General features: G+C 58.9%; 1 protein-coding gene across 1 annotated transcript in view; it reads right to left on the reverse strand.

The window, feature by feature from the left end:
* LOC117648444 (semaphorin-1A-like) overlaps positions 1-24,622 on the reverse strand; it is a 142,720-nt gene that overhangs the window by 8,433 nt on the left and 109,665 nt on the right. The window contains exons 4-6 of the mRNA XM_034390948.1: positions 11,589-11,651; positions 8,574-8,681; positions 1,564-1,651 (exon numbers count right to left, since the gene is read on the reverse strand). Coding sequence (XP_034246839.1) covers positions 1,564-1,651; positions 8,574-8,681; positions 11,589-11,651 — 259 coding nt within the window. The remainder of the gene's footprint in view (positions 1-1,563; positions 1,652-8,573; positions 8,682-11,588; positions 11,652-24,622) is intronic.

Below are 24,622 nucleotides of genomic sequence, written 5' to 3' on the forward strand. Positions count from 1 at the left end.
CTGCGCCGAGCCTCGGTCCGCGGCGCTCTCAAACTACGCGGCCCGGCCAGCAGGCCCATTCCGAGGGTCGCGCTCGCGTCGCTCTGTCCCTCTCGCACCCACACGGCACGACCCATGAGTGCGAGAGAGACAGAGCGCCGGCCCGGCCAGGGGCTTAAGTGGCCATTCTGCCAGACCATCGCGACGGCGCCATCTCGGGCGGAGGGCAGAGCTGCTGGCTTAGGCGGCGCAGAAAAACCACCCCCACGCTCTCTCTCGCTCTCCCGGCGGCGCGGGTTCGAACACCGACTGCGCGCGCCCACTTTCGTCCTCACCGTCGCACAGTGGGCCAGAGGACTGGTGGAGGCGACCGACATACCGGACGCGTTTTGAGCTCCAGAGTCGCTAAATGGAACTCGAATCAAGCGTTTGACCCCCTCTTCGAACGAGCAAGCCATTGGTGGGGTCACACGTCCGGTTCGAGTCCTAGCTCTGGAGCTCTAAACGCGTCTGGGATTTTGACCGCCTCCGCCGGTCTTCTGGCCCACTGTGTGTCGCTTTCCATGTCCGTGAGCGGGAACGGAGTGAGACGGCTGGGCCGTGCGGCCATGCCGGGCCACGCGGCACTTGGGCATGACCCAAGACAACTTCTTAGCCGCCTCCAGGGGCCGCTCCATGCGCTGTGATGGCGCTGGGGGGGGGGGGGGGCTCGGAGGGGGCACACAGCTGCTGGGGTAATGCCGCCAAATTCACCCCGGGGAGCCAGGCAGGCAGGCAGGCAGGCAGGCAGGCAGGCAGGCAGGCAGGCAGGCAGGCAGGCAGGCAGGCAGGCAGCCAGCCAGCCGGCCAGCCAGCAAGCGACGCGGACGTGGCGCAACTAGCGCCGGCAACGGCTTGCCAACGGCTACCCAAAAGGGCGGGGAAACAAAAAGGGCGGTCGCGGACTCGCCGCGGCGACACATTGAAAAGGAACGGCACCCCGTCGAGCCGTCGAGGCCGTCGAGGCGCAGGGAGCCCACGGCCCGCCGCACAGTGGGCCGGAAGACCGGCGGAGGCGGCCAAAACTCCAGAAGACGGTTTGAGCTCCAGAGACGCTAGGGCTCGAACCGAACGTGTGACCCCACCTATGGATTGCTCTCCGAACGAGGAATCCATTGGTGGGGTCGCACGTCCGGTTCGAGTCCTGTTTAGCGACTCTGAAGCTCAAAACGCGTTCGGGACTTTGACCGCCTCCACCGGTCTTCTGGCCCACTGTGCGCCGCCCGGCGATATGGGCCTGTGAGGCGGGCCGGAGTGTAATGGTTAAATTAAGTTTCCGTAATCTGGTCGCGGTCGCCCCCCGCGGGCGGGGTGGGGCGGGGGTGAGAACTGGGGAACCAACCTCGGAGCCAAAGCGCTACAACAAGTTCTAAAGTTACCAAGACGCCTTGGAAATATCGTTATGCTGTGACGCTGGCCCCAGAGCGCGCGCACCACGCTATGACCACACGGCGAAGACGCAACGACACACACACACACACACACACACACACACACACACACACACACACACACACACACACACACACGCACGCAGAGCCTTACCGCTGTAGATGGCGGTGCTGTTGTGCTCGGGGTCGTACGGGCAGAGCGCCGTGCCCTCGTACTCCTTGTCCATCTTGTACTCGCCATCCTGAAACAGACAGGGACGAAAGAGTCAGAAACAAAAAAAAAACAAAAAGTTGCGGGTATTTGAACCCGGGCTGTCGCCGTCCCGTGGGGGATCGCGGTGCATTAGTGGAGGTCAGCCGGAGGGAGTTTTGCCGTGGCTTCAACTTGGCCGCCGCCGCTGCCCCGCTGTGCCCCGCTGTGCCCCGCTGATGGAGGTTAAGTGCCAGATGCCGGACACACGTCCAGGCCGGCCAAACTTTTCAATCATGGGGGTCGGGGGAGCTTCCGGGACGGCAAAAACTGAGGCATCAGTGTGAGCATCCTGCCGGCGTCCGGCCCTTCCCTGGAGGACCCTGTCTGTCCTGCTGTTGCGAGTCCCACCGCCGCCCCCAAACCCCCCGCCCCCCCCCCCCCCAACCCCCCGCCCCCCCCCCCCCCAAACCCCCAGAACCCCCCCCCCAACCCCCCCTCCGGCCACCCGCCGCCCCACCCCGCCCCCAACCCCCGCAACCCCGCCCCAACCCCCCACCCCCGCCCCCCCTCGCCCCCAACCCCGCCCCAAGCCCCCCCCCCCCGAAAAAAAAGCCGGCGGCAACTCTAAGTAGCCGCGTGGCCGGCCGCCCGGGAACGCCCACCCTTCCAACCGGGGGCAAAACTGTTTCTGAAATCGGCATCCTCTCTCGCTGGCTGCTGGCGACACCCGTGGACGTGCAATGGAACGGGCGGAGTTCTAGTGCGCTGGCGTGGCTGGGGGACGCAGTGCCCCTGACTGCGGGGTGTGACTGAGTTGGCTGAGTGTGCTGGAGTGTACCTGGAGTGTGACTGCAGTGCGACTAGAGCGTGGCTGGAGTGTGACTGGAGTGGACTAGGGGTTTGGGCTGGAGTGTGCCTGGGGGACTGAGTGTAGCTGGAGGTGCCGGGAGTGTGACTGAGTGGACGGAGTGTGACTGGAGTGTGACTGGAGTGTGACTGGAGTGTGGCTGGAGCATCAAGCCGTGCTGGCCGAACCAGCATCGAAATCCAATCCGATACTGTTTCTATAACACTCCGCAGCCAGCCAGGCTAGCCGGGCCGGCCGGGTCCGTGGCACAACGCGCATTACACATGTATGAAAAATTCAGCGCCCACCACGTGGACCTCGTTCTTTTTCCTCGACCACAGCTGCCAGAGCGCTGGTCTCTCTCTCTCTCTGGTCCAGCACAGAGGGGGTGGGGGTAATATCGCGCTATCCTTCACAAAAACGTCATCGGCAGATGGGGTCGATCAGGGAGCGATCACCAGAAGGCCTGCTTGGGCCTGTGTGTGTGGGCTGTGCCTGGCTGTGCGGGCCCCCCCCCCACCGCAGACCGTCCCCCAAGCCCCTTAGCGCCGCTTAGCGCCAAGCGCCGGCAATTTCGAAAAAAAAAAAAAAACAACAAAAAAACGCGTCCGTTGTTTGGTAAATAATACCTTGCGTAAAAGGAAAAGAGCGATTATGAATTATTGCGCGGAAATACATTGTGAGCGATTCCTTTCTGCGGCCGGCAATGGGGCTTGATGACGTTTTCCAGTTTGCACCCTCGTTGTGGTGGGGCGGGGCGGGGCCGGGCGGGGCGCCCCGCGGACATGGAGAGGATGAGACAAGGCACCGCCCGCCCGGGGAAGGCCGCCCGGGAAGGGGTGGGGGGTCACCTTAAAGCTACACGGCAGAAACGCTGAAGTTGCGGAACGCAAATTTCCCTAGGCGATATCAACCCCCTCCGCTCCGCTCAGCACCCCCCCCCCCTCCCCCCCCCCTTACAACTCGGCCGCTTCCTGCTGCCCCCAAGTTGAGCAAGGGTTGGGCTTGATGGCGCGCGTCTCGACTGAGGAAGTGAGAGAGAGAGAGAGAGAAGAGAGAGAGAGAGAGAGAGAGAGAGAGAGAGAGAGAGAGAGAGAGAGAGGCTGCCGTGACGCGATGTCGTCAACCCCACCCCGCCCCGCTCCGCCTCGTTAGACCTCCATGACAAGTTCGGCGATTACTCCCGGCAAGGTGTGCAGCCTGCATGACTAACAAGGCACGCAAAATTCAATTTTCAATTTTTTAAAACTAAAAACCCGTTTTTTTAAATTTTTTTTTCTTCTAAAAATAATTTTTGAAATAATTGGATCTAAGCCGGGCTGATGGTTCGGAGGGGTTCAGATTTGGGAAGTTCGGCCGGCCGCGTCGTAGCGCCTGCCAACGAACGGGTAGGCAACGCGCAGGCACGTCATCCGGGCGGGTTGCATACGCACAAGGCGCTCGAGCCCGCCGTGAACTTGCCGCCGCGTGGGCCAACGTGCGCTCTCTCTCTCTCTCTCTCTCTCTCTCTCTCTCTCTCTCTCTCTCGTGGCTCGGCTATCGCTCTCGCCATCGCTCGGCCCGCAGCCCCAATCTTTCATTACGACGTCATAGCCTCGGCAAGTTGACGGTGATTCGGTCTCTCTCTCTCTTCCTTCCCCCCCCGTATCGATTTTGATTTACTGCTTTTTATTTCTCTCTCTCAAAGTGCTCCCCGCTGATGATTCCTCTTCTGCCCCAGTCATCGCATAAGTGCATGCCGGGTCGCGGCCGCCGCGCAGTTTGGCCAACTTGCTGAAAAGGCCGGGCGTCCCTCGCAGTCCTTCGCAGTCCTCGGTCCTTGGCGCCAATCGCTCCAGGGACTCCACTCCAAAAGAAAATTTCGACCGCCACTCTTCCTTTCAGCCGCTTTTTTCCCAGACGCGTCTTGGCAAAACGCGGCCACTTCGACTTCAATAAACCTGCAGCTTGAGCGCGACACGTTCCACAGTGGGCCGGAAGACCGGTGGAGGCGGTCAAACTGCCGGAATCGTTTTGAGCTCCAGAGTCGCGACATGGGACTCGAACCGAACGTGTGACCCCCACCAATGGATTGCTCTGCGAACGGGGAATCCATTGGTGGGGTCACACGGTCCGTTCGGGTCCCATTTAGCGACTCTGGAGCTCAAAACGCGTCTAGAGTTTTGACCGCCTCTACCGGTCTTCTGGCCCACTGTGCGTGTCTCCCTTCGTCGCCATCTCCCCGCCCTTGTGAAAGAAACAAGACTTCTCGACGGAGGCACATCGGGTCGCCTCACCCATGACTATTTCCCGGCCGGCAGGCTGCTTCCGAGCGTTGTCCGTCACTCTGTCTCTCTCGCACTCAAGGGGCGTTCCACCGAGAGGGAGAGAGAAAGAGGCTGACACTGAGCGGCCAGCAGTTCGATCCGTCACAAGAGCACACCAGCGAGTCGTTTAACCCCGTCCGCCGCTCGGGGCCCCGCCCCACCCCACCTCACCCCGCCCCACCTCGCCCTGCCCCACCGCCTGCAAGGTGTGGTCGCTCTCGTTAGACTCCCCCTCGCCTGAGGGGGGGGCCGGGCGGGGCGGGGCGGGGTGGGGCGGGGCGGGCAGACTGTATTATACACGCGTCGGCGTGCGAATACGGGCACGGCCGCGGTGTTTCGAACCCACCCCCGACCCAGCACGCCACGCCACGCCACGTGCGTGCAAGTATGATAATGAGACCAAAGCGAGCCGTCCGGGGGAGAGGCGAGGCGCCGTCTTGGCGTGTTGGTGGAGGGGCGGGGGTGCGTTTTGACACGCCCGCTGACACCCCGCCCCCTCCCCGCACCTTCTCCAATGACACCACCGACTGCGCGCTGCGCTCGGCTGTCAGGCAACCCGCACGGCACTGCTCCAGTCAGTCTTGCAGCGCTCCGTCTCGGCGGCCACGACCTCCCCGTTGACGTCGGCCTGGCGTCGGCCTGGGGTCGGCCTGGCCCGACAGCTCGACAGGCGTCAGCGCGCCTCAGGCCGCGTCAGCGCGCGTCAGCGCGCGTCAGCTCACACGCGCGTCCCGTCAGCGCCGCACTGACACCGCGACTTGCAAATAGTTTTTAGACAATAATGAGACGTCAACGGGTGAGCGACGGACGGACAGACTCACAGAGGGCAAGAAGACCGGTGGAGGCTGTCAAAGTCCCAGACGCGTTTTGAGCTCCAGAGTCGCTAAATGGGACTAGAACCTACCGTGTGACCCCACCAATGGATTGCTCTCCGAACGAGGAATCCATTGGTGTGGTCACACGGTCGCTTCGAGTCCTGTTTTGCGACTCTGGAGCTCAAAACGCGTCTAGAGTTTCGGCCGCCCCCACCGGTCTTCTGGCCCGCTGTGGGGCGGTGCTGTTCGCTGGCGTCCACGATTTACGCCGAGAGCGAGTGCGTTATAACTGTCACATAAACGTGGGTGTGCCCGCCACCGCCGGCCTGGCCAGCCCGCCCGGGTCAGCCCACCGTGCATCCGTCAGCCGGAGTTTCATTAGGGAAGACATTGTGAGACTGCGAGTTCAAAAACTGCAAACTGCTTTTAAAACACTAATTCATTCCCCGGGACGCGAAGCGGGCTCCCAGTCACCGCCGCCGATGAGGTCTCCAGCACCGTAAAGTCGGAGTGTTGGAATAAAAGAAAAAGTGCGCAGTATTTGAACCCGGGCCGAAGTCATTTAGCTGCTATGCTTGCCAAAAGCGCACCCTGCTTTGTGGAAACTTTGCTGGCCGTGAGTCAGGAGGCGATGCGGGGCCGCGGCCGCGGGGGGCCGCAGTCAAAACCACGCGCCGCGCAGGTAGGCCCCACACAGTGGGCCAGAAGGCCGGGAAGCGGCCAAAATTCTAGACGAGCTTCGAGCGCGTCGCTAAATGGGACTCGAACGGACGTGTGACCCCACCAATGCATTCCTCGTTCGGAGAGCTATCCATTGGTGGGGTTACATGCTCACTTCGAGTGCCATTTAGCGACTCTGGAGCTCAAAACGCGTCCGGAGTTTTGTCCGCCTCCACCGGTCTTCTGGCCCACAGTCCGACGGTCCGCGCCGGGAAAGTCGAAACCGAAAACCATGACGGGTAAGCCCTCGCGGCCCGGGGGATGCTTCCCCCATGTGTGTCGTACTGTGCCGGCGCCGCGCCGCCCACCCTTTGTCTTCTGTCTGGGACGGCGGGCCCGGCAAGGCGAGCCGAGGCGAGGCAAGGCGAGCGACGCTAGCGTGGCGGCAAGTTTTCGCCCGAATCTTTGAGTTTCCCCCAATCACGCTCCGTGGTGCCGGCCACCCGTTCCCCGCCAACATAAGGCGGCCTCGGACCCCCCGGGGGGGTGCCTCCCCCCCCCCACCCCGCCCCACCCCACCATACGCCCCGCACCGCTCCCACGGGGCGGGGGATGGCGCGCCATGGCGGCGGTTGCTCGCTGCACGGGGCTTAACTGAGCTGTCTGGGCTAGATGCCAATTATTGGCTGCCTACCTTCCTTCCAGGACCTCCAGGAGCTTCCAGGAGCACCGCAGATAAAGGGCGTAAGTCCTTTTATTTTCCCTTCACGCAAGGTAATTACAGCCCCTGCCCCCGCAAAAAAAAACCAACAAGACAGCGAAAAAAAAAACGTTGTTTTGTTCCGGCCTGTGACAGCTCGGCGCGTCGCATTATCGGCTGGAGAACGTTAATGAATTAAAGGCGGGGTGGGGCGGGGCGGGGTGGGACGGGGATCCACACAAACAAGCCTCACACCCAACAAAAACAAAACAACAAAGCAACAAAAACTGGCTCTCCACACGAATGAAAAGTTTCCGCGTGACTCTTAGAGAGGGATCCCTTTGGCGGCACCTTCCAACATACCGCATCTCGGCCCAAAACAACAACAACAACAAAGGGACACAAAAAGCGCCTGACTTGGTTGGGGTTTTGAACTCGGGCCCCCCGCGTCCTTTTTGAGCCCTCGCTCTCGCCCAACGGAGTCCTGGGGGAGTCCTGGCGGTGAACCGACCGACTGACGAGTCGGTGACGTACAAAGGATTTGACAGAAGACCGGTGGAGGCGGTGAAAATCCCGGACGCGTTTTGAGCTCCGGAGTCGCTACACGGGACTCGAACCGCACGTGTGACCCACCAAGGGTTCCTCGTTGGAGAGCACCCTTGGTGGGGTCACACGTTTGGTTCGCGTCCCATTCAGCGACTCTGGAGCTCAAAACGCGTCCATAATTTCGGGCGCCTCCACCGGTTTCTGGCCCACTGTGCGGCGGCGCGGTGCTCGGTTTGAACAATGGCGACTCCCTGGTCCTGGTCGACGGCGGAGTCAACAGTCCCTCGAAATGACTCGACTCCATTATGATTGAACTTTGCCCAGGTAACAGAGTCAACACGCCGCCTGTCGATTGTCTGCTGCTGGCCAAGTGGCTAGCCAGTTGGGCGGGCGGGAAGCTCGGAGGGACTGGCTAACTAACCAACCCGATCGGGCCGGCCGTGCCGCCGTGCCGCCAGCCCGCCAGGCTGCAGCACTCCAGGGCGTCCCTTGGATGCAGGGCCGGCCAGGCGGCCAGGCAGGCAGGCAGGCAGGCAGGGGGGTAGAAGTACGACGGGCTAGAGGGGCCCCGGGGATCCGGGAGCGTTCCGGAACCGAGTCAGGGCGTAAGGAGGGCGCTTACACTGTGGAATTGTCCCTGGAGACGGCCAACGCCGCCAACGGCGCCAACGGCCACAGCCAGCCAAAGGTAAAAGGCCTCCACGTCCTTTGAGCGCGAGAGAGCAAGGGGAGAGAGAGAGAGAGAGAGAGAGAGAGAGAGAGAGAGAGAGAGAGAGAGAGGGAGAGAGGAGAGCGGAGGGGGAGGAAGGGAGGGGGGAGAGGCTCCCTTCCCTTCCTCTCCTCTCTCTCTCTCTCTCTCTCTCTCTCTCTCTCTCTCTCTCTCTCTCTCTCTCTCTCTCCAGCTCGCCTCAGAGACGAGGAGTGCAGTTGCAACGCGAGTAGAATTTTCATGTCATTGCTCGAGAATCTCGCTATAAAAAAAAGGTCCACGCAACCTACATTGTGTCGAATTTCCGAAACAAGACAGTCACGGGTCGATATTCGTTAACGTCATTGATTTGGCTTCGAACGGAGCGACGGTTGTCGCGGAGACTCACCTTGTAGGCGTAGTATCTGCAGAGCGGCTTGTACGAGTTGGTACCGCACACCAGGATCTTGTTCTTCTCGATTTTGGCGAGGACCCGGATGTAGTTCTGGCAGTCATCCTGGAACACGGCGGGAGGGAGGAAAAATGAGCACAGCGGAATGGACCAATAAACCGGAGCAGACAGATTGGCCAACCTAACCGCGCCCCGGCGCGCAGCGCACTGTTTGGTTGGCAAACCTGCCGCCTCGGAATTCTATCTATAGATATACGCGATTGGTGGGAGCAGCGCGGGGAGCAGCAGAGGGGCCAAGTAATTCATAATATATCACAGAGAATGCGGCTATTGTTCGGACTGTGATCAAAGGAGGCGAGCCGAGCAGCAGGGCCTCTTAGACTTGACGAGGGTGGGGCGGGGCGGGGCGCGGTGGGGCGGCACACACAATCGGAGGGCGTCGGCATGTATGGGGTAAGGGTAAGCACGCTGGGGCGAGTCCCACCTGGGTAAGTTGGGTGGGGTAACGTTACCGGGTGATTGGATGGTGAGGTAAGTTGAGAGTGGATGCAAGTCGAGGAAGTGAAGATAAGTTGAGGTAAGTGAAGGTAAGTTGAGGTAAGTGAAGGTAAGTTGACGAAAGTGAAGGTAAGTTGAGGTAAGTGAAGGTAAGTAAGGTAAGTTGAGGTAAGTGAAGGTAAGTTGAGGTAAGTGAAGGTACGTTGAGGTAAGTGAAAATAAGTTGAGGAAAGTTGAGGTAAGTGAGAGCATTAGTGGGGAAGTAAGCTGAGGTTGCCTCTGAAAACTTAACGACCGTGGTAAGTAGTAAGTAAGTTGAGGTAAGTTGTGAGGTAAGTCACGTGTCGCGGCAAAAGCAGAGGTTACGTTGAGGTAAGTCTCCGGAGTGAATCCAGTTAGGATGATAACAGCTGTGCGCGGGTCTGGGCGGGGTAAGTAAAGATGGGTAAGTGGGCCCCGTGCCGCAAGGCCGACTAGTAGGCCCACAAGGAGAGGGAGGGAGTCATTGTAGGCGCTCGCATCGTCCATCAAGACCGTCATCTTCGCGAGGGCCTGGCGCGGGGCCCTCCACCCCAACCCCTTCATCAGTGTCACCGCGACGCGATGTCGTCATCATCATCGCGTAATCACTCCAAGTTGCCAAGCGCTCCCAACTTCAGATAGATTTTCGGGCTCACAGTGGGCCAGAAGACCGGAGGAGGCGGTCAAAATCCCGGACGCCCTTCGAGCTCCAGAGTCGCTAAATGAAACTCGAACCGAACGTGTGACCCCACCAATGGATTGCTCTCCGAACGAGGAATCCATTGGTGAGGTCACACGTTCGGTTCGAGTCCTGCTTAGCGACTCTAGAGCTCAAAACGCGTCGAGAGGTTTGGCTGCCTGCGCCGGTCTTCTGGCCCACTGTGCCCAGGGCGCCGCGTGCAGTGCCCCGGTTAGTCGATGTCTCGAACGCGGATCGAGTTACACGTGCCGTCGCCTTTCGCCCCGGCGGAACGGGGAACGGAACTCGGCCAACAAGGTAACGGGCATAATGCCGTCTGGCTGCGCACCGCGCCTTGCCGCGCTGCGGGCGGGTCTCGAACCCACGACCCAACTGAGTTGATACCAATCACCCAAGTCAAACCGAGGTGGGAACAAGGCGGGCGAGCTGCGAGTTTGGGGCGAGACGGCCTAGCCCGGCCTAGCCAGCCCACTGTACCTCGTGGACTATTAATTAAGGCAATGAGGGGCCCCGCCGAGGCCCCGCCGCCCAGACTCGTTCTCTCTCTCTCTCTCTCTCTCTCTCTCTCTCTCTCTCTCTCTCTCTCTCTCTCTCTCTCTCTCTCTCTCACCCGCGGGCGTGCCGGTGCGAGAGAGACAGCGCGCGCCCTCCTTGGGGTCCACCTGTCCGCGGCGCCCCTCCGATTACTTAATCATGACCCTAGACCCGCCGGCGCGAGCGCCAACTATACAAATGTTATGAATATTCGCGCCCGACTGGCCCTCCCATGGGGAGTCCCGGCGCGGCCGGGCTGGGGCCAGGCGGAGTGGGACGGACTATACACCGGCGGGAACGCTCGCGGGACGGGGCGCCTCGTAGAGAAAAGGGGGGGGGGTGTCTGGGAGATTTGTCCAGAAGGACCCGGACCAGAAGACCGGTGGAGGCGGCCAGAACCCTAGACGCGTTTTGAGCTCCAGAGTCGCTAAGCAGGACTCGAAGAGTGTGACCCCACCAATGGATTGCTCGTTCGGAGAGCAATCCATTGGTGGGGTGACACGTTCGGTTCGAGTCCCATTTAGCGACTCTGGGCAAACCCAGTCTAGAAATTTGGCCCGCTGCGCCACGCCCTGCCGCCCCCGCCGCCGCGCCCTGCCGCGCCGCCACGCGACCCCGAACGCACCGGAGTCACAGACCGGGCCGGAAACAGCCCAGAAGTACCGGAAATGTGAGGAAGAAACAGCCTCTACACCCCGGAAAACGCGCCGGAGCCATTCAACGACCCTACCCCCCCCTCTCTCCCCGGCCAGAGAGCCTCCCGGATCTTTTCGTGATAATACGGTCGTATGACTGGAGGAAGTGCCAAGGGGAGGAGCCCGAAAAAAAAGAGGGTGGGGGGAAGGGGGTACCTCGAATGGACAGGGTGTTACCTGCCAAACGGCCACGGGGTTCAAGTGGGCGCCGGGAAATATTTTCATGCGCTGAGGAGGACGGTAAACGACGTGCGTGAGCGTGCGTGTCTTCTATGCGCATTGTGTGTGTGTGTGTGTGTGTGTGTGTGTGTGTGTGTGTGTGTGTGTGTTATGGTGGTTGTTTGCGGTTGCCCTTAAAGCGTCGCAGAAAAGGAGAAATCCCCTCCTCCTTGTCCCCAGCAACGCGAGTATAAAGCCAACAACGTCCCTGCCCCTTTCACACACGCTGTCTCTCTCTGTCTCTCTCTTACACACACACACAGAGGACCTGCATGAAAAACTGCCGCGTGTTTAAATTTCCCCCGGAAAAAAGGGAGCAATAAAACAAAACTGGCAGTGACTTACCTCGAGCTTGCCCTTGAGGAGACACAGGTCTCGGTGAGGACCCGCCGACCGCCACTCGATTCTCTGCAACAGAAAGGTGAGATGTAAAAATTAAAGAGGGACACAGAATGCCATGCATTTGATGCATCTCGACACCGATGCGAAGTAGGCCAGGTGGAAGCGGGCAAAATCCCCGACGCCCGGACGCGTTTTGAGCTGAGACGCTAAATGGGACTAGAACCGAACGTGTGACCCACCAATGGATTGCTCTCCGAAAGAGAAATCTATTGGTGGGGCCCCTTGGTTGAAACCAAGGCATAAAATAGCCCAAAGCGTTTAAAAATTTACGCCCCCCAAAGGTCTTTGGCCCCTTGGGAAGGGGTTAAAATTTTCTTGGGAAAAACCAACCATTTAGGCCCTTCCCAAGGGCATAAAAGAAACCCCTTGGGGAAAAAGGCTTTAGCCCAAGGCGATTTTGGGCCCCCGTTAAGTTTGGGGCCCACCGGTTGGCCCATTGCGTCGGATTCAAAAGGGGAATTGGTCCAGGGGGGTTTGGGGCCCACTGCGGTAAAGGTATCAAATACGGGGAAAGGGCCCGGGAAGGGGGCGCGCGAGGTCTCTTTACGGGCGCGGGGCCACCGAAGGCCAGGGCGGCCGAGTGTGATGGGGGTCCCTACACCGTTCTCCTACACTGTCCAGCAGTGCCCCGCAGTGTTCCACAGTGTCCCACACAAACAAAAGACGCCCGCCCGTCCTCTCTCTCTCTCTCTCTCTCTCTCCACCGCAACAATGCTCCGCAGCCGGACAAAACAGGCGAAGCAGGCGCCATTGTGTCTCGGCGTCTCGGCGTCCGTTTTCCTGACCTAATGGCACCAGAGTGCCTAATCCGTTCCCGTCACACCGCCAAACATTTCGCGTGTCAAGCACCGTTTTTAGCTTCTAAAAAGGGTATTTTTAAAATGGGCTTACTTAAAACCAAAAGAAAGATCAATGAAGAAGTTGTCTTTGTTGTTTTTATTTGAAATGCAAAAATTTATTGAAGCAACCGCTGTCGTAAGGTAAAATGTAACTGAGACAAAAATTGGAAACGAAAATTAAGCAAGAAAGTACACCTTGTGAAATCCTATCTCGAAGAACATTTTGTGGAAAAGAAAACTGCCTCGCAGGCGGTGTAGCCTTCCTCGCCAGATCTGATGTCCTGCTACTCACAGAGTAATGAGGGCCATGTCTCACTAATGCCTGCCGTAATGGGCGGGGTCATGGCCCCGGGCCCAAAGGGGGGGGCGGGGGGGTGGGCGGGGGGGGGGGGGGGGGGGGGTCTGCAGGTAAGTCACACACCACATGAGGGATGAAGCGTGTTCACAGCACCCCGCGTGCCTGTGTGTGTGCTCGTGCATGTGTGTGTGTATGTGTGTATTTATGTGTGAGAGTGTGTGTGTTAAAAAAGCGGGGGGGGGGGGGGCATTCATTATTTTTTCCAAGCCACGTTTGTCACCCGAAAGGGGGGTGCAACAGGGAACTCCGCCACCAGCAAAATTTTAATGGTTTGTGCTTGAGTTGCCCGCGTGGCCAACGGAATCAAGATCTGCAACGGCCCAGTTCACCCGCACGTCAAACACCCCACGAGGCACAGTGGGCCAGAAGACCGGTGGAGGCGGCTAAAATAACGGACGCGTTTTGAGCTCCAGAGTCGCTAAAAGGAACTCGGACTGAACACAAGACCCCACCAATGGATTGCTCTCCGAACGAGGAATCCATTGGTGGGGTCACACGTTCGGTTCGACTCCTATTCAGCGACTCGGAAGCTCAAAACGCGCCCAGAATTTTCGCCACCGGAGGCGGTCCTCTGGCTCACTGGGCGCAAGCCTCTTGCAGTTTTGAGCAGCAGCGCCCCACCTTAATAATGTATGAAGAATTGTCATCATGTTGTGGAAGGTCAGAGCAAGTGTCTCGCCGAGTACGAATTTGCCGAAAGACACGGAGTGCATCCGATGGCAGCGCGCCCCCGCGCCACCGCCACACCCATCGGCCGGGGGCGCCTCGGGTCGGGAGCTGCAAAATTGAATTGGTTCAAAAAAAGATGCGCGTCGTCTGTGGCTGTGGGCTCTCTACTAAAGTGAACGTGGCACGGCGAACCGACGGAAACACCGGCGGCCATTTTGTTCCCGCCGCTCAGGGAGAGCGAGCGAGAGGGACAGACTCGGAATGACCTTCCTTTTATTTACTCTCCTCTCCGGTGGTAGGCCGGTAAAAGGACACAAGCAGGACAAAAAAAAGTTGAACACCTTCACGACATGCTTTTCGTCGTTTCATTTGACGCGCTCCAACGATGAAATTGGCTTTAACGTATTGTGTTGTTGCGTGATTGGACCGAGACACTCAGTCTGGGGTCTTGAGTTCCGGTCTGAAAAACTGCTGCCAGCTTGGAGCCCCTGCCATCAGGAGGATAGGCAACCGATGCACTGAGACGCCTCAAAACCCCCCCACTACAATTACCATTAAGGGCTAGACTCACAGGCGCGCTGCGCGGTTCAATTGGTCTATTTGCAGGCTGGCCGGCTCGCTGACCGCGGCAGCACAGTGCGAGTCAAACGCACCGCCGGAAACGGGGGAGAACGGGGCGAAATGAAGGGGAGAGGCCGCGAGCCATCGCTAGCCTCGCAGCAGGGCATTTCAAATTGCGCCATCAGCGGACCATTCGCTCAAATTGACCTCTGATAGAATTCCGCAAACGGTCATTGTCTCTTTCGAGGGCAGCTAGGGCACTGCTAAAGCGGTTTAAGTTGTCAGGAGGGTGGGGAAAGGGGTTGTCGTCAGGCACGAGGGAAATCAGTGACTAGAAAATAGAGCTTGTCAATTATGGATCGCCCCCGCCACGCCGCCGTGACGGCGAGCTGGGTAAAGTGCAGTGCAGGCGCGGGGACGGTTGCACCAGTCGGAGTCCATCCTCCAACCGGGGATTCTTTTTTCCGTCCCATACCGTTTTTCTCGGTTTCTAGCCCCCTACCGCGAGGGCTTCGTTTTCTGTCCCCCTATTTGGAAAGGCTGAGGAAAACGCCAAACAAAAAGGCACCTCGCCCCGCACGCACACTTCTAGTGTAGGCAAGATGAGCTGCATTCGGTTTTGCCACGAAACTCAGACAGACAGACTGACAGACTAACAGATAGTCAGTTAGACAGACGGACAGACAGACAGGCAGACAGACAGACAGACAGACGGACACACCCCCGTCGTCTCGCTGCCGCTGGCAGGCCCGGCAAAAACCGCCGCACCCCCAGGCTGCAGTACACAACTGCACCCAATTCTTCGCCACGCAGAGCGATCCCAAACATCGCTTCCGTCGCCTCCCCCCCCCTCTCTCTCTGTCACACGTTAGCGGTGCCCCGCACAGGAGCGAGAGAGACGGAGCGACGAAACGCTTGCTTCCCCTACCCCCGCGCGCGCTCACACGCCCTAGCGCAGTCTGGGCAAAAAAACGGCCGGGAAAAAAAATCGCGCAAGGACACGAAATACGATGAGCAGCGGCGAGAGAGAGAGGAGAGAGAAAGAGAGAGAGAGAGAGAGAGAGAGAGAAGAGAGAGAGAGAGAGAGAGAGAGAGAGAGAGAGAGAGAGAGAGGGGGGGGGACAAAAAACACCACAAAACATACATGGCTGCTTGAGAAAAGCTGGGACTTGACGGAACGCGTTTGCACATCCTCGATTCAGACAGCAATAGCTCATCGTGATGGATCGCACGCACACACACCGACACACACCAACACACACACACACGCTGAGCGGTTCTGCGTTTTTGTTTTGTTCGTCTCATTTTTTTGGGGCGCCAAAATATTTTGGCGCGGAAAGAGCGCGGCAAATGAATTGAGCGGCATGCCGCCCCTCCACTGCTATTTTCATATCCGGTCCAGTTTTCGGTTCGCTCCAGTTCGGAGCCCTGCTGCTGCCGGCTTCTTCCGGGGCCTTAAGGCTGGGGGGTCAAGGCAGCGCCTGCAGCTGGCCCCACCCCGGGGCCGGGTGGGGCGCACAGTGGGCCAGAAGGCCGGTGGAGGCGGCCAAAATTCTAGACGCGTTTTGAGCTCCAGAGTCGCTAAATGGGACTCGAACCGAACGTGTGACCCCACCAATGGATTGCTCTCCGAACGAAGAATCCGTTGGTGGGGTCACACGTTCGGTTCGAGTCCTGTTCAGCGACTCTGGAGCTCAAAACGCGCCTGGAGTTTTGGCTGCCGGCGCCGGTCTTCTGGCTTCACTGCAGAGGAAACACGCCTGGCCTTTTGCATAGAGCCCATGGCGACGCCCCGCCCCGCCCCGCACCGCACCGCCTCCGGATGGAGACGTCGGCCGCCAGAAGCTTATTCGCCTGGATTGGAATGGTGATGTGCACTTTGGCGGAATGGCTGGGCGGCACGGATCATTGCACTGCGCGACATTTGGATGCCGGTCTGTCTGTCTGTCTGTCTGTCCTGTCTGTCTGTCTGTCCGTCCGTCCGTCCGTCTGTCATTCCGCCTGTTTGTTCCATCCATCCGCTTCGGCCTTACGCGGCGCTTCGGGCGATGCAAAAAGATAAACTGCTGTATCCGTATGAAAGAGAGAGAGAGAGAGAGAGAGAGAGAGAGAGAGAGAGAGAGAGAGAGAGAGAGAGAGAGAGAGAGAGAGAGAGAGAGAGAGAGAGGAAGCAAGTAAGGGATGAAGAGACGGGCCAACTCTCCGGCAAGTCGACGGTGGTAGTTGAACCCGGGACCCGTGAAACGACACGCGCTAAACCGACGTTGCGCCGCTTGGCTGTCGCTACCTCCGCCAAGACCGAGGGATCCGAGGCAAGGCTAGGCAAGGCTCGGCAAGGCCCAGGTGAGCAGGGCTCGGCATTAGGTCTGTCCCTGGAGTGCACGAGGGTGTTCGCGCTCCGGAGCTAAGGGAAAAGGGAGGGGGGGGGAGATGTTGCAGCCCGGACCCGGATATGAGCTCCACAGGGGGTTGGGTTGGCTGGGCCGCGCGGGGCAGTGCAGCACCTTCACCTTGGCCTGCCTCAGCCCGCCTTGGCCCGGCCAGTAGGGACGGCGTGCCTCTCGGATTAAACAAAAATAACAACAAAAATATTCACTCGACGGAGTGCACGGAAGCGCCGCACAGTAGGCCAGGACAGATCTCTAGACGCATATTGAGCTCCAGAGTCGCTGAATGGGACTCGAACCGAACGTGTGACCCCACCAATGGATTGCTCTCCGAACAAGGAATCCATTGGTGGGGTCACACGTTCGTTTCGAGGCCTGTTTAGTGACTCTGGAGCTCAAAACGCGTTCAGCGTTTTGGCCGCCTCCACCGGTCTTCTGGCCCACTGTGCGGCGCCACACTGTCTCGGCGGAGGTTCGAAAAAAAAAATGAATTCGGAGAGGCTCGCTGGAGGAGGCTCGCCGCTGGAATTCCAGGCTGCCTTCGAGGTTACGACTTGGCCGGCAAGGGCCCACTGTATGGGGGGGGGGGGGGCGGCAAGAACGTCTCCATTCCAATAATACAGTCAACCGCGAGGCGGCCGGGGTGGGGGGCGCACATTTTATAGGTCAGTCCGCCAGCCGTCCTGCCGCTGAGTCAGGGCTCCGGAAGGGGAAGGACGACGGACCGGAAGCTGGGGGGGGGGGGGGGTCGAAAGAGGGGAGGGGGGGTGCTGGACCCGCACAAAGTGGCGACATGGTGGCCGTGTATCATCCCGCGCCTCTTTCATTGCGGCCCTCGCCGCAAAAATAACTCGCTCAAAGTAAAGAAATAAAGCAGGTGTGGCGAGACGCAGTGCACAGTGGGCTGGAAGACCGGCGCCAGCGGCCAAAAGTCTTGATGCGTTTTGAGCTCCAGAGTCGCTAAATGGGACTCGAACCGAACGAGTGACCCCACCAATGGATTGCTCGTTCGAAGAGCAAGCCATTTAAGGGGTCACACGTTCGGCTCGAGTCCCATTTAGCAGCTCTGGAGGTCAAAACGCGTCAAGACGTTTTGACCGCCTTCAGTCCATTCGAGATTTGCAGCATTGTGAGCGGCAGGTTGGTTGGCGGCGGCGGCGCAGGGACAGACCAGACAGGCAAGTCCGGGAAACCAAATCGGCGGGAAATTCAATCCGCAGCCACCGCATCCGACAGCCAGCGGCAGCCATCGGCCGACCATGCGTCACCATGGCAACAAGTGGGCCGTGGTGATTCACGGCGCACGCTGCGCACGCCATGCATTGGTGGGGCCCATCGGGCACTGGGCATCGCTCATTGGCCGCGGTGTGGTGGACGCCAGCGCACAGTGTGCCGGAGGCGGTCAAAAGCCCGGACGCGTTTTGAGCTCCAGAGTCGCTAAATGGGACTCGAACCGAACGTGTCACCCCACCAATGGATTGCTCTCCGAACGAGGAATCCATTGGTGGGGTCACACGTTCGGTTCGAGTCCTGTTTAGCGACTCTGGAGCTCAAAACGCGTCTCGAGTTTTGACCGCTTCCACCGGTCCTCTGGCCCACTGTGCGATAGACTGCCAGTAGACTGCATGCAGTCTGCCAACACGCTGTCACTCTCCTTGCCAATTGGTGCCATCGGGCTGCCAGTGGCGCTGCCTCCCCGGCCGCTGGGGGCGCGGCGGCGCGTGGGGCGCGCTGCGTGACGCGAGGCTGGCCGTGTTATCCGATAATGCATCACGTGTAATCCACGCGCCGCCCTCCCCCTCAGCCTCATCGCTGTTATCAACATCCCTGGAACCCGCGCCGACTACACTTTACACTCCCCGCGCACAGTGGGCCAGAAGACCGGAGGAGGCGGTCAAAATCCCGGACGCGTTTTGTGTAATGCGGTAAGGGGAAAAAGAGCGGCCGCGCGTTGCACGAGAAGCCTTTCTAACGAGAACGCGCACCGCAATCAAATTTTAATTAAAGCTATTTAAAAAAGCGCGCGAAAACGCGGAACAACGACAACAATCCGGACATGCAATCCGAAAAAAGAAAAAGAAAAGAAAACAAACCCCGCAGAAACTGCCCGACTTATTGCACTACTTTACTTTCCCCCTGGATAAGCCTCGGCCAGAAATCTTACTTTGCCTCAAGAAAAATTTCCCTGCCATTTGCAGCGGCACTTGCGCGCGCCCTTGCGATTGAAGATTCACACTCCCTGTCCCCACACCCACACAGACACACACACACACACACACACACACACACGGTGCGCCAACCCCTCTGAGGCGGGCAGCGAGCAGGCAATTGATATAAATAAAGAATTAAGCCACATATATAGCGCTGGGGTCGGCCCGCTTGGGCATGCAGCGATCGGGCAGACCGGACTGGCGTGGCGTGGCGGCCGGGGAGTGCACTGCGAGGCCGCCCCGTCGGCCTCCCTGCGGACCTGCGACAGTCATTGATCGCCCACGCAGTGAGCGGCGCAGGCATGAATGGCCACGTCGTGGCCGTGCCGCGCACAGTGGGCCGGAAGACCGGTGCAGGCGGTCAAAACTCCAGACGCGTTTTGAGCTCCAGAGTCGCTAAATGGGACTCGAACCGAACGTGTGACCCCACCAATGGATTCCTCGTTCGGAGAGCAATCCATTGGTGGGGTCACACGTTCGGTTCGAGTCCCATTTAGCGACTCTGGAGCTCAAAACGCGTCCGGTTTTGACCGCCTCCACCCACTGTGCTGTGCTGCGCACAGGCATCCCGAAGGGTGGAGAAAAAGGGGGGGGGGGGCTGCAGGGCCCGGAGATGCGGCGGACACCTCCGTCCCGTCCATCACCAGCCCCAACAGACTGACTCCCAGGGTCGCGCCGTCTCTCTCGCACTCGTGCGACGTCCCGTAGAGGTGCGAGAGAGACAGAGCGACGCAAACGACCCTCGGCATCAGTCTGCAGGGCAGGTGGCTGCCCGGCCCGCCCTGCCCTGCCGCACCCTCCCCATCTCCCTCCCGAGATGTATGCACTGTCTTGGCGTTGATACTTTCATCCCCCGATTGCCGCGTTTGTTTTTGTTGTTGTTGCTGAATTATTCACAGTGGGGTGTCAATGCGGAACATCGGCCATGCACCCCTCCGCCTTTCTTCTTTACCGCCTTCATTACAGCGAGGACGTGCAGCCATACACTCTAAATGTAGGGTGCCCAGAAACTGGGTGCCTTTGTCGCCTGCCCCACTTTTTAGGGTGCCAAATGTCGCCCAGTTTCTGGACACCTTTGTCGCCCAGTCTAGGGGTGGACAATCCACAAAGGAACCTGCCTTCACCCATGGCTCAGCAGCGACTAAGGTGCCAAAGGTGCCCAGAATCTGGGCACCTTAGTCACCCAGGATCTAGACACCTGTGCATCCTCTACCATGGGAGAGGGCCGGTTACTGTATGATTTGTCCACCCCGAGACTGGGTGACAAAGGTGCCCAGAAACTGCACTGCAAACCTAACTGTCTACTTAGTACACACTTACAAATGCGTGCTTGCAAGTACACACTTACAAACGCATGCTTGGCCAAGTACACACTTACAAATGCATGCTTGCAAGTACACACTTACAAACGCATGCTTGACGCCGTATAACTCCATGCGTCAAGCATGCGTTTGTAAGTGTGTACTTGCAAGCATGCATTTGTAAGTGTGTACTTGGCCAAGCATGCGTTTGTAAGTGTGTACTTGCAAGCACGCATTTGTAAGTGTGTACTAAGTAGACAGCTAGGTTTGCAGTGTGGGCGACATTTGGCACCCTAAAAAGTGGGGCGGGCGACAAAGGCGCCCAGTTGCTGGGCACCCTATATTTAGAGTGCAGAGATTCATTCATCGATTCAATCATTCATGCATCCGTTCATCGTGAATTCATTCACGAGGCGGCGCGGGGAAATTCGTTTTCAATTCCAATCGCCGCCAGGTGTGATATAATCGCCGGCAAAACGCCGCCGAAACAATGCGAGTGGAACCGAAGGAAAATAAACAAAACCACCGAACGAAGCGGGTGGCTTTTCAATGGGCGATCGCAGACGGAGATACCGCAGACCGATTCCGAGAGTCGTTTCCATCGCTCTGTCTCTCTCGCACTCATGGGGCGTCCCGTGAAGGTGTGAGAGAGACGGAGCGGCGAAAACGACTCTCGGAATCGGTCTGCAGAGCGCAATCACTATGATCGATTTCTCCTGCTCCGCCTCCCGTTCCTTTCCTCCTTCTTCGCGGGCCAATTCGCCAAATCCAATGAACACGCCCATTTGGAAAGCTATTTTTAAAAAGCCATCCCACGACAAAGAGAGCCTGGCCTCATTTCCGAAAGTGTTCCAACTGCATCCCCATCCATGATTTGTTGCCCTTATCTGCATGGCTTTTCTCCCCATTTTCCTTCTTCTGGTCCGACTGTCTGTCTGTCTGTCTGTCTGTCTGTCTGTCTGTCTGTCTGTCTGTCTGTCTGTCTGTCTGACTGACTGTCTGTCTGTCTGACTGTCTGTCCCGCAGTAGGCTAACACTCTAGAAGTGTGAGCTCCAGAGTCGCTAAATGGGACTCGATCTAAGCGTGTGACCTCACCGATGGATTCCTCGTTCGGAGAGCAATCCATTGGTGGGGTCACACGTTCGGTTCGACTCTGCAGCTCTAAACGCGTCCGATATTTTGACCGCCTCCACCGTTCTTCTGGCCCACTGTGCGTCCGTCTGCACTGGCCTACACTGCCAAAGTGCCCGCCCGTCGCGGCGGTTCAGTCCGACCGAAGCCAAGTGCCGAACTTTGCCGAAGATGGAACTTATTCCTCGCGAATGGCGGCAAATATCTCTCAGAGGCAGTCGGGCTGCGTCCGCGAGTCGTCGCGTCTGGACGACAAGTGCTCAGGGAGGCCGGCGCGTTCAGTAACGAGTCCCTGGGCCTCGAACGAGGCTAGCGAGACGACTGCCTAAACGGCCAAAGCCGATAAAAGTTTCGCTCCCCCGCGAAATAAAGGCAGGCCAGTACACTGACTCCGAGATTCGTTCTCGTCGCTCTGTCTCCCTCGCACCTACACCGGACGCCCCATGGGTGCGAGAGAGACAGAGACGGAATCATTCTGCAGGGTGTCGCGGAGAAACAAGGGACGGCCTCGTTCTGTTTCATGGCTCGAGGTTCGCGGTTCGAGCCCCGTCGCCTGCCGGTCCCCGAAGCGACCAACAATTACCACCGCAGTGGCTCGGCGTGGAGGGCGTACCGCGCACCAGGTGAGGCGTTCCGGTGGCGTTCCATACGCGGGTCGCAATAAAAAAGTAATGCCTCAAAGGCGGGGCGGGGCGGGGCGGGGCGGGTCTTACAAAGAAGATTATTACCGCGCTTTTGCACTGCGCAGCCACTTTGGAAGCAATCCCGGCCCGTTCACGTTCAATCTACCCCCATCAGACCCCACCCCCCGCCCCGGCCCGGCCCGCCCCGCCCCGCCCGCCCCGCCCCGGCCCGCCCCGCCCCGCCCGCCCCCCCCGCCCCGCCCCGGCCGGGACTTTGATCCGCCGGCGTCCCCCGCTGCCCGACGCGCGACCTGGATGCGGAGTAGAGCCGGGCGTAGCCGGGCGTGGCCCCCAACACAGCGGGCACGGCGACATATCAGGAGGCTGCATTTTTCTTCCGCGTAGCCGGGGGCCGTCCCAGCGCGGCGGGGGGCATTGCGGTCCCGGTCTTGCTCGGACACCCTCCCTCCCTGCCTCTCCGGGACGCAATCATGGCACTGCTCGCCACACAGTGGGCCAGAGGACCGGCGGAGGCGGTCAAAATCCCGGACGCGTTTTGAGCTCCAGAGTCGCTGAACAGGACTCGAACCGAACGTGTGACCCCACCAATGGATTGCTCGTCCGGAGAGCAATCCATTGGTGGGGTCACACGTTCGGTGCGAGTCCCATTTAGCGACTCTGGAGCTCAAAACGCGTCCGGGATTTCGGCCGCCTCCGCCGGCCTTCTGGCCCACTGTGCGCCACCGTCACGGCGCCAGCCCGCGGCCAGGCTGGCTGGGCCCGCCCCCTTCACAGCTCACCGGGGCGTCACCTAGACCCCCGGGAGGGTCCGAGAGGGCCGAAAAGTTGTCAAGTTGGCCCTGGGCCTGGCCAGCCCTGCGAAACTACAAAGTACCCTTATTGCCAAATCTGTCACGGTCGCCTGAATAAATGCGCGATTTCCTGGCATGGCCATGGCGCGGAGGGGCGGGAGAGGGCTGGCCCTGGGCAACCAAGGCCCCAGGGAGATACGAGGTGGCCTGCTCCAGGCACGCCTGCACACTGATTCCGAGAGTCGTTTTCGTCGCTCTGTCTCTCTCGCACTCATGGGGCGTCGCGTGTAGGTGCGAGAGAGACAGAGCGACGACTCTCGGAATCAGTGTGCTGGTCGAGGCGATGGAAACGGGCGCTGCAGATACGCGACCACGCCGCCACGCCGCCACAGGTTACAAATCGCCGCCGTCCGTTCCTCGCCCTTCGGGCCTTCGGGCCCTTCGGGGCAGGCGGCTGGCCGGCCAGACGCACGCGGGTTAAAACAAGAGCGACTATTTTTGTTTCAGAAAAGGAGCAGCCAAGGTCGATCCGGGGAGAAGTTGACAGGAGAAGGCTAAGCGCGCGATGGCGCGATAGGGTTTACGGCTCAGCCAGCGACGCGGCAGCGCAGCGCAGCACCCTCAACGTGTCAAGGTTGGGTTCTGGATCCCCTCCTCGCACAGTGGGCCAGAAGGCCGGTGGGGCGGCCAAACCTCTAGACGCGTTTTGAGCTCCAGAGTAGCTAAATGGGATTCGAACCGAACGTGTGACCCCACCAATGGATTCCTCGTTCGGAGAGCAATCCATTGGTGGGGTCACACGTTCGGTTCGAGACCTGTTTAGTGACTCTGAAGCTCAAAGCGCGTCCAGGATTTTGACGGCCCCCGCCGGTCTTCTGGCCCACTGTGCAGGGCTTGGCTTGGCTTTCAGGGCGTGGCAGGGCGTGGCGGGGCTCGACAGGGCCTGCTTCCTTATTGTCAGCCATTGTGGAGCATTAGATCCGTGCATCAGGAGGCCGCTGACCCTTGCAGCCGCGCCGGCCTCGGTCAGCTCCTCAGATATTGGACGACAGTCCAGTCCACTGACAAAAAAGAAAAAAAAAACTTTCCCCGGCAGAGCTGCCGCGAAGACGGAAAATCCATTTCAAAATAAAAATCTTTTACAAATTTAGTGAAGGAAGACTTTAACTTAAATAAAGCCCATTTTAAATATAAATAAAGCCCATCCTAACGGGGAATCATCTGTTTTCGCCAGTGTCCTCCTTGCCCTACATCGTGCTATCAGCCGCATCTCATCTTACTGCGCAAACCCATCGTGATTCACACACACACACTCCTCTATGGACCAGAAGCACCCCCTAACGCCGTCGGGCCGGCCGCTTGCTAGATATCAGCAGGCCGTGATATAAAGGCTTACGGCAGAGGCGTGTCGAGGCGTGCGGAGGTTCAAACGCGCCCGTCGCTGCATCGCGCACAAAAGGCGGGGCGTATAAATTCCGCGGCATCGCCACCGTCGCCACCGCGGCAAGCGTTTGAAAAGGCCCCAAAGTCCTAGCTCGCGGCAAGCGACAAAAAGAGAGCAAAAACCGAAGCCGTAATTACCCCCTTTCTCTGTCTGTCTGTCTGTCTGTCTGTCTGTCTGTCTGTCTGTCTGTCCGTCTGTCTGTCTTTTCTTCTCTCTCTCTCTCTCTCTTTTCTTTCTCTCTTTATTTATAATTGCCAAATCATGGATTACATTAATCACCGAAAGACCACGGGCAGCCAAGCCGTTCTCCTTTCCCTTCTTTTCTTCTCCTCTCCTCTTCCTCCCCCTTTCCCTCCCGGGTTAACTTTTCTTAAAGCCCCCACCCCCTTGCCTCAGCGAACCAGCGGAGGAAAAGAACAATGAAAAAAAAAAAAAAAAGACAGAAAAGTGAAAAAAAAAAACAAAAAAAAAGGCCCATTTGTAGCCGCGGATATAGGTATTCATCAAACTATAACCGGATTAAAATGGGGCCCCCCAAAGCCTGGCCCCCCTTAAGTTTTTTTTTTTCGTTTCACTTTTTTATTATTTTCTTCCATGGAAATGCTTTGTGTTGCCCTTGCGGGGGCCAGCCAGGAGCAGGG

Source organism: Thrips palmi, unplaced genomic scaffold (assembly GCF_012932325.1).
Source record: "Thrips palmi isolate BJ-2018 unplaced genomic scaffold, TpBJ-2018v1 HiC_scaffold_3, whole genome shotgun sequence".
NCBI lineage: Eukaryota > Metazoa > Arthropoda > Insecta > Thysanoptera > Thripidae > Thrips > Thrips palmi.